The sequence below is a fragment of the Micromesistius poutassou genome, assembly GCF_964030765.1.
Source record: "Micromesistius poutassou genome assembly, chromosome: 11".
NCBI classification, from domain to species: domain Eukaryota; kingdom Metazoa; phylum Chordata; class Actinopteri; order Gadiformes; family Gadidae; genus Micromesistius; species Micromesistius poutassou.
Window position 1 is genome coordinate 5,364,191 of NC_140281.1, and position 9,787 is coordinate 5,373,977.

The window sequence follows — 9,787 nt, forward strand, 5'->3', positions numbered from 1 at the left end:
CTCCAACATTGTGGTGGCAAAGAAGAAGTCTGGGGGGCTGCGACTCTGCGTGGATCTAAGAGCGGTAAACAAGGCCATCATCCCAGACAAATACCCTTTGCCAACGATAGAGGAGCTCACCGCCCAGTTCCACGGGTCCACCACTTTCTCCAAATTAGACCTCCGCCAGGGTTACCTCCAGGTGCCACTACACCCTGAGAGCCGCAACCTCACCGCGTTTATCACCCACAAAGGGGTCTTCCGTTACAAACGCATGGCTTTTGGTCTAAGCTCTGCCCCCAGCTGCTTCCAAAAGATAATGGCCTCCATCTTCGCTGGGATCCCGGGTGTGGCCATCTACCTGGACGATATCGTGGTTCACGGGGCCACTGTCGAGAGCCACGACGAGCGCCTCCACAGAGTGTTCAGTGCACTGGCCAAGCACCACCTCACACTCAACGGCGAGAAGTGTGTCTTCGCTGCCCCGGCCATTGAGTTTGTGGGGTTCCGTCTCTCGGCTGATGGCATATACCCACTCCACTCGAACACAGAGGCCATCCACCGTGTCCTGGAACCCACCTCAGCCACTCAGTTGGCCTCCTTCCTGGGTATGACAGCATTCTACCTACGTTTCCTGCCACAGTACTCGGTCACGACTGCACCACTGCGACAGCTGCTGAAACATGGTGAGCCCTGGTTCTGGTCGTCTGCCTGCTCGGACGCTGTGCGCCTCCTGAAGTCCCAGCTCACCACACCACCGGTCCTGGCGCACTTCGACCCAGCCAGCCCCACCCTCGTCACATGTGATGCCTCCGCCATGGCCATCGGTGCTGTGATGTCCCAGCTGCAAGGGGGTGTGGAGAGGCCGATCGCCTTCGCCTCACGGGCTCTCAGCCCCATGGAACAGAGGTACTCGGTGGGGGTGCGGGAAGCCCTAGCGTGCCTCTGGGCATGTGAGCGCTGGCACATGTACCTCTACGGACGCGCATTCACACTGAGGACGGACCATCAGGCCCTCACCACCCTCCTAGCCACGTCTGGCACCGGCCACAAACCACTCCGTCTCCATCGTTGGGCCGACCGCCTGCAGCAGTACAACTTCCGCCTGCATTTCACGCCGGGTCGAGACAACGTGGTGGCTGACCTGCTGTCACGTGCAATCCCCAACTCACTCCCAGATCCATATTTGGCCCCCGGTCAGGACCAGGCCGAGCACGACCTCGTCCAGCTCCTCCACACACCCCTCCAGGAGACAGCTGACGACCCCACCCTGTCTACACTCTCGACCTACATCAGACAAGGCTGGCCGGCGAGGGTACCAGATGAGATGCTCCCCTACTCCAGGGTCAGGGACGAACTGTCATGTTGGAACGACACCTGCATCGCTCGTGGGCTCTGCACTGTGGTCCCGAGTGCCCTTCGGGCGCGTGCCCTTGCTATGGCGCACGAGGGCCATTTGGGCATAGTCAAGCTCAAACAGCGGTGTCGCGACGTGGTGTGGTGGCCAGGCATCGATAGGGAAATCGAGACCCTGGTCAAGGACTGCACTGCTTGCCTTCTTAGTGGTAAGACCAGGGCCCCAGCCCCACCCCCGCCCATGCAACCACTGGACTGGCCGTCCAAACCCTGGGAGCACCTACAACTTGACATCTGCGGCGAGCTGCATGGAGTACCGCATCACCAGAGGTTCCTTGTCGTTGTCTACGACCTCCACTCTAAGTGGCCAGAGGTAGCGCCTGTGGGCTCGGTCACAGCCAAGGTGTTGGTTGACATTCTCGACTCTCTGTTCGCGCGGTGGGGCCTGCCCAAGAGGATCACGACCGACAATGGTCCCCAGATGGTCTCCCACGAACTGTCCTCTTATCTGGAGGGGAAAGGAATACGCCACATTCGCACAGCATTCTACAACCCGGCTGCGAATGGGGGGGTGGAACGGCTGAACCAGTCATTGAAAAATGGCATCAGGGCCCATCTGGCACAAGGGTGCACACTCACCACCAGCCTCCTCCAAACGCTGCTGCATTACCGGGCCACCCGACACGCCACCACAGGAGTCTCCCCAGCCTCCCTTATGCTGGGGCGGGAGCTTCAGCTGCCTCTGGATAGGCTCCGCCCTACAGCAGCTTGGGCCCCAGCCCACCCGGTTCGAGCCGCCGTCGACACACGCCAGCGTCGGATGAAGGACCGTTTCGACAGGGCCCGACGTGCTAAGCCACCTGCCATCGCTGTTTTGGACTGGGTCAGGATTCTTCGACCTCATCGGGACAACAAGCTCCAGTCGTTTTGGTCGGACCCGGTCCAGGTCAGCCAACAGCTTGGCCCGGCTACATTCAGGCTCGCCGACGGCACACGCTGGCATGCTAACCGCCTGGGCAAGGTACACGCCCCCCCGAGCCCAGACCTGGTGGTGCCCGCTGCTAGAGTTCTGCCGGCTGCATGGTTAGAGGCTGCACCAATCCCAGCTCCTCCGGCCCAGCCCGACGGGCCAGTGGTTGTTGCTGCACCTGAACCCCGTCCAGCTCGGGCACGCGGCAGGCCCGAGCACCTGCATAACTTTGTGACTGAGTATCACTCCTAGTTCTGTGAGGGGGGGGGAATTGTTACATCTGGCACTGCTGCGTCAGTGCAATGTGTTTTACGGTAACGTGCGATTCACGTGACCGTACCTGTTTTCAGTGAGTTGCGTTTTGGTTAATAAACGGAGAGCACGCTCCAAGTAAGCTCTGGCTTCAGTCTCCGTTATTCAAACATAACAGACAGTCTGACCATCCAGCGCCCCAGCCTCAAGGGCTACCTGGTGGCTACATCAATTCCATTTAGCCAGCTACATCGGAAGTCATCACCCCTCTCGCTATCAATAATGAGAAGAATGGGTCCTCAAATTGACCAACAGTTCACAGGACTAATGCACGGGGAAAGGGCTTTGCCACCCGTGTTTTATTTTCAATAACACACAGCTAACGTTTGCCCTGAAACGGGATGCTGCTGCTCCCCAGCTGGGAGGTAGCAGCGTCCCGTTTCAGGGCTAAGCTAACGTTAGCCTGCTAGCTTCCCGCTCCCAGTTCGTATGTAACGTTACAAATACGAAAACCCGCTATCCATGAGAATACGCCATGTAGCCTCAAATTCAACAGTTTAGCATGCAAATAACAAAAGGGTAATGTCTCTACAAATACAGTTGCATTTTAAATTGCAGTGTCTTTTCGAAACTCACCTGCAACTCCCGCATGCTGCTGAGTGCCGAACTTGACGGCAAACTGATATCACCTGTGCATGCGTTGGAGGGATTACGTGTTGGTGCGCAAGGAAAAATAGTTCCTAAATGGAACTTGAGTAAATGCTGGAATAATATATTTTAGCACCTATATTGGCCATATACATGATAGCATATTGCTATCATGTATATGGCATATAGTATTATGCCATATACATAGTATATAGTATTAACACTTTTCAATAATACTATTAATGTGTAAACATTACCGTTCACACTAATGTTACAAAGTTACTTTGTTGTTAAGTTAAATAGCGATATAAACAGTGTTTATTCAGTTACACCACTGTCAAACAAGCTTTCCTCGAAATCACCATTTCCGTAGCAGCATATATGTTTTCATGTCGGCAAATGGTCGAAATAAAGTCACGTTGTGACCCGGCGTATTTTAGACTTGTTGAATGCATAAATGTTTGCTGGGAGTGTTTATTCGGTTACACCACTCTAAAATAAGTCTACCTTGAAATCACCATTCCTCTAATGATTATGTTTTCATGTCGAAATGAAGTCACGTCGTGACTCGACGTCGACTGGACTTGTTCGCTTCGACGCAGGTCGAGAAAATGTTTGCTGGGCAGGAGACCAAGTGAGACACTGCTACTGTGAATAAAACTACATTTCTCTTTCGCTAACCTGATTCTCTTGTTGTGAGGGCCTTGTGTGCCTTGCTCATGAGATTCGAGACTAAAGTACTCATTGTTGCCAGTTGACTTTGTGTGCCAGGATGTTTTTTTGGGGAGGGATTTGAACCAGCGATGGTCGGATTACACTGCTGTACCTTTTATTTTTTCTACGTACTTAACACCTCTGATGTCCAGCCAATCCTTTTCACAGCCATCCGAGGACGAGGAGTCCTGAATGTCCAAGGTTACTATCGTCACGGAGATCAGGTATCCTGGCAACGGAGCCTGGAAGTGACACCGGCGGGGAGAGCAGAAAGAAGGCTAAACAAACGCACACACTCACACACACTCACGCACACACACACAGATAGTGTGATGACGTTAAACTAAACACGAACACAACACAACGTCGCTCAATTGGCTTGAATTAAATGTTCTCTGAATGTATCTTTTGTTCTCTCACATGCACTCACACACAAAACAACACACATACACAAATAAATACAATGACGTGCACATAAACACAAGCACACATCAACACACAGCCACAGCCAAAACCACCACCCCCCCCCCCCCCACACACACACACACACACACATACACACCCCCGCACACACACACACACACACACACACACACACACACTCTCTCTGTCTTACCCGTATGGTCCAGGAGCAGTCCACGTTGGGGGGGTAGTGGGCTGGGTAGTAGGGGGAGGTAAGGGAACCATTCCAGGAGGATATTGACCCTCCACAGCCTGCAGGGGGAAACAAACATCACATGTGGATCACACACCACCGCAGACACACACAATCACCACACAAACCTCTGAATACCAATAGATCAGTCAACTATAATGTCTGCATTAAGTGTGCGTGGGTGGGTTTTGTGTGTTTGAGTTTCTGCTATAATCTATACCCTATCCCCTCACCGATGACCATATGTGTCTACATGTATGTGTGTGTATGGCTATTTTGATGTGTTTGTGTGTGTGTGTGTGTGTGTGTGTGTTTATTTCTTTGTGTGTGTGGGTGTAATTCATGTGTTTATATCTTTATTTGTATGTGTTAATGAGAGTGGGTGTTTATGCATACCTGTGTGTGTTTGTGCGTGCGTATGTGTGTGTGTGTGTGTGTGTGTGTGTGCATGCGTGCATGCTTGTGCGTGTGTGCGTGTGCATGCGTGCCTGTGCCTGTGCGTGTGTGTGTGTGGGGGTCCAGCTCAGACCTGCTTTGCGGATGGCCTGGAAGTAGGCCTTGAAGACGGCCCCATCCCTCTGTCTGCTAAAGGAGAAGGTGACTAGCATCACGTTGCCAGAGGAGGTCAGCTTCATGACCGGAGAAGTCCCGGTCATGGGCATCCCACACCACCTGGAAACACCCCATACCCATCACACATACATCATCAAATACACACATCACATCCAAACCGCCATGCTCAGTGCCAGTCTATCTCTGATGCAGTCTATATTAACAGTAAGCTCTCATTTGAGAAACACAGTTTCTCAAGTGAGTCAGTCGTATCTGATTATCATGGAAGTTAAAGTATGTATTTCCAGTTACTTTGTGCAGTCTATACTCCTTTAGGAATCCATTTGATAGAACCAACCATGTTTTCAAGGATCCGTTTAGACCAGTTATTTCATTGAATAAAAGCATAGGAATATACATTCTCTCCCTTCAGATACATCCGTGACCAAACAAATCAAACTACTTTTCTCTTTAATATCTGACATGAAGGATCATTGATGGAGGACTACGGTCTCACAAAGAAGGAATCTGGGAGTGACCCTACTCCCTGTTTTCTGTGCGGCCTATTGCTCTTCAGTTCTTTAGCAGACACCCATTGAGTCTATATCAGAGAGAGAGCATCTGACTGAATCACACAGGACATGGGAGCATCAAACCTCTGTGCTGGTGGCCCACTACACTTTATTTCAGAGTCACTGACTTATGTTTTATAGACAAGCATATTGTATGACTATTCTATTTTGGCTTGGAGGCATTTTATATCTATATTTCACATTCTATATTCCCCAAATTCTAAACTCTGAAAATATGTTGTGGTATATGTTATATGTTGTCTCATATCTATTCCTGCTGTCCCTATGTTTATAGTGTTAGTATTGTTTAACCATTGATCGTTTATTCTCCAGTGTGAGGTGCTTCTGTCCTGAGCTGAGCGAATAACAGATCCTCTCCTCTGAAACCAGTGTTCCCCTGTGAGCACCCCCCACCCACCGGGCGATGATCTTGTTCTGCAGCGGCAGCAGGAAGTCATAGGCGGACAGCTTGTGCGCGGTGCAGCTCCCAGGCGTGGCGCCGGCGTGCAGCGTGAGGACCACCAGACGCACCAGGTGGCCCGAGGGCACCCGCAGGCGCCACTGGTAGTACGGCCGCTTGGGACTCACCAGGCTCAGCGTGCGGTTGTTACCGTACTTAGCGTACAGGTCGAAGGACATGGCTGGGGTGTAGGGCAGAATGTAGGTTATTATCATTAGATAGATAGATAGAAGATACTTTATACCCCATTGGAAATTCAAAGTCCCAGTAGCTTGAAGACATCACACACAGCATACACATACAACACAAACAAGATGATAAAATATCCACATGAATAATATGGACAATAAAAGATACAAAAAGAAAATATCCACAATAATGTAAAAAGAGATGTATCAGCATGAGACGCTTGCAGTAACAGGGCAGGGACTGACCCTGTGATTCAGCATGCAGGGTCAGGTGCTCTAGGAGAATGGGTGTCATGGTGGTGGTGCAAATACGTACAACACATGCCGGGTTCTACGGGGGTACATAAGCATGCATTGCACCCCCAATTAAATTGTGTGCACCCTCTATTGAAAAAAGGAGGAGGGAGTTAAAACAATTATAAATATGATAACAATAATAAATAATAAATAAATAAAATACTTATCCCCACTATAGCAGAACTAAAACAGGCCAGGTGAGCTAAACTCACTGCTTATCCCCACTATAGCCCCCACTTTATGAAAAAAAAAAAAACTAATTTTAATTTCACTTGTGACATTTTCCATTAAATAACATTGTTTGCTGCATTTATTTTGTTCAATTAAACCAAAAATAATGTTATTATTATGCCAGGTGCGTGTGACCTGCGCCAGCGGGCAGCATAATTTCAGTGCATAATTCTGTTTTTTTTTACACCTCACACCTTTCTCCTATCCAAATCTTGGATATCAATAAGCTTATATTGCAGCTGAAATGTTCTCCACATCACAAAGACATGATGTGATACCAGCTCTTTAGCACAGATTATTTAAATATTATTGTCCCAACTTGTCAATCTACTGGTAGAAAGGCCTGTGTAAAAAGCGAAGTCTGAACTGGTTTGAGTATAGCACTGGTGCAGCCCCTCTAATCTCAGATGCACCTCAAGTAATTTTGTTCTGGATCCGGGCCTGGTACAACAGTGCAAGGATCAAGTCTAGGAACTAGCATTAAATATGGACAATAAAAGAGAATAATGTAAACACGTTATTATTAGTATATTACATTCTGCAGATTATTATTATACTACATCCTGATGCACTGCAGAGCATCTATTGTACAGGTCATCATTTACATTTACATTTAGGGCATTTAGCAGACGCTTTTATCCAAAGCGACTTACAATCATCAAGCTAATCACAAAGAGAGCTCACAAACACACTATTCCAACACTAGCATCAAGCTAATTTCAAGGACATGGCGGGGACAAGCTATCTGGTCAAATAGACCGAAAGTTTGACTATTTTAGAGTTTGTGTATGCTCACCTTGGAACCCCAGTTGCCACTTCCCACCCTGGATGCTGTTGGGGTTTTTAAACTTGTCTGCTTTGTCGTCTGAGTCGAAATCCTCAGGGTTCAACCCTGTCCATGTTTATAAGAATAACATCAACAAGGGGTTCAAAGTTCAACAGTTTCACAGTGTGAATACGACTGGATAAGGCTTTGTATGGGATTCATGTGATGACAGTTCAAGTGCTCCTGAGATGCGAAGTTGTAACATGGCTGCTGTCCATCTATGATAGAACAAGAGGATGCTCAAACCAAATAAATCCCCTTCTGAAAACCACCTTAAGCAGTGGTTTTCAGAAGGGGACTGCCTCCCATAAGGGGGTCGCAGCAGGGCAGAGGTTGTGGGATGGCCACAATAAACAAAAGGCTCAAAAGGGGAATACAGTATTGATTAACAAGATATATAAAGAAATGTTAGTCATCACTTTTGTTAACATGGCAATGGGAAAGCACTGCTTATTTTACAGAGAATTTGGGGCCCCCTGGTATAAAGTGTGTAAGGGTAGGAGAGAGTGTGAGTTAACACATTGGTTATTAATGCGTTCATGTGTTGACGATCTGGTGCTCTTTCCTACCAAGCAGTTTCAGCATCTCGTCGTCACGGTCCAAAAGGTAGCGCTCCTCGTTGCGGCTATCCTTGAGTTTGTTGCTGCCTGGCAACCGTCGCTGCGTCCGGGCAGGGCTCCACCTCCGGATCGCCATGGCAACGTCGTCCGAAGCCGAGAACTTGCTCCAGTAAAATACATTAAGCCCTTCTGCTCCTTCACTGTCACACACAGAGCTCACAGTGATGCTACTCCAACACTTAGATTAAGATAATCACACAAAGAGCTTTAGAACGTTAGGGGTATGGAGCCTTGACATGCAAATTAGATTATCATGTTGATTAAAAAATATATATAGAATATAATTATATTCCAGGAGATGTATTTTAAAAAAATTACATACTCTTGAATTTTAAGCACTGAATATTTATGCATTGAAATAACGTATCTGGATTTTTTGCCACTGAATTAAAGCCATTGAATTTTTTGCTCTGATTATTTATTCATTGAAATAACGTATCTGTTTTTTTTTTCTTCCGAATTTAACTAAATATTCAAATTCAAAAAATGCAATAGTCTAAATTCAGATTCATAATGCTATGTATTAAATATTTTCAACGTCCCCAAATTCAACATGCCAAATTCAGCTGCAAAATTCAAGGTACAAAATTCAGCGTTAACGTTGGGGGACCCAAGAAAGAGCAATCGATCCCAGATGCTCGGCTCGTTATGCCATCACAGAGGCATATCAACCGTTTCGTTTCGTTTTCGTTTTGCCAACATGCTATTGCCCGGTGTCCAAAACGAATGCACCCATTCCGAGTCATCGATGACGATACAAACGTTACATTTTAAGCTTGTGCATGTTTCCACACGTGAACTACTTCATGCCTGATGCCTGTCTACGCTTCAAACTCGAGCATGTTGTAGAAAATGTCAAACAGCAGGGGGTCACACTGGGGTCACACTTTTCGGTGGGTCGCAGAATTCGGTGTAACACCCGCTCGCTCTCCTTGCTTGACCGCGATCTAGCATCTAGGATCGATTGCTCTTCATTGGGTCCCCCCGATGTTAACGCTGAATTTTGTACATTGAATTTTGCATGTTGAATTTGGGGACAAAATATTTAAGTTGAAATGAATACATATAATTTTGAATCTGAATTAAGACTATTGCATTTTTTAACTTTGACTATTTAGTTAAATTCATAAGAAAAAAAATCAGATACGTTATTTCAATGCATAAATATTCAGTGCTTAAAATTCAATGGCTTTTTATTTTCAAAATCCGATGAGACAGATTTACTTCCATATTATATATATTAACAATAATAAAAAACAATGGAATAATACATTACACATAGACTGCATATACATAGAAAATCGGTTGCGATAACAAAAAATTGTTCTTGTTCACATCAAGAAGTACTAGCACAAGATGACGGCAACGATGAACAGAAGCATTCTGTGTGCCACATTCATCTTTGATCATTATTGTTTTTTTTTAAATTGTTTTTCGATACCTCAGGATGATATACTTTTACACAGA

The 9,787-nt window shown here is 47.1% G+C and overlaps 1 protein-coding gene across 1 annotated transcript in view; it reads right to left on the reverse strand.

Moving 5' to 3' along the window:
• LOC311355116 (suppressor of tumorigenicity 14 protein) overlaps nucleotides 1–9,787 on the reverse strand; it is a gene marked incomplete at both ends in the record, with an annotated part of 28,267 nt that overhangs the window by 12,250 nt on the left and 6,230 nt on the right. Inside the window, 6 exons of the mRNA XM_084474847.1 lie at nucleotides 4,052–4,161; nucleotides 4,536–4,633; nucleotides 5,104–5,246; nucleotides 6,117–6,339; nucleotides 7,671–7,766; nucleotides 8,270–8,460. Of these exons, the coding sequence (XP_084330973.1) occupies nucleotides 4,052–4,161; nucleotides 4,536–4,633; nucleotides 5,104–5,246; nucleotides 6,117–6,339; nucleotides 7,671–7,766; nucleotides 8,270–8,460 (861 nt within the window). The remainder of the gene's footprint in view (nucleotides 1–4,051; nucleotides 4,162–4,535; nucleotides 4,634–5,103; nucleotides 5,247–6,116; nucleotides 6,340–7,670; nucleotides 7,767–8,269; nucleotides 8,461–9,787) is intronic.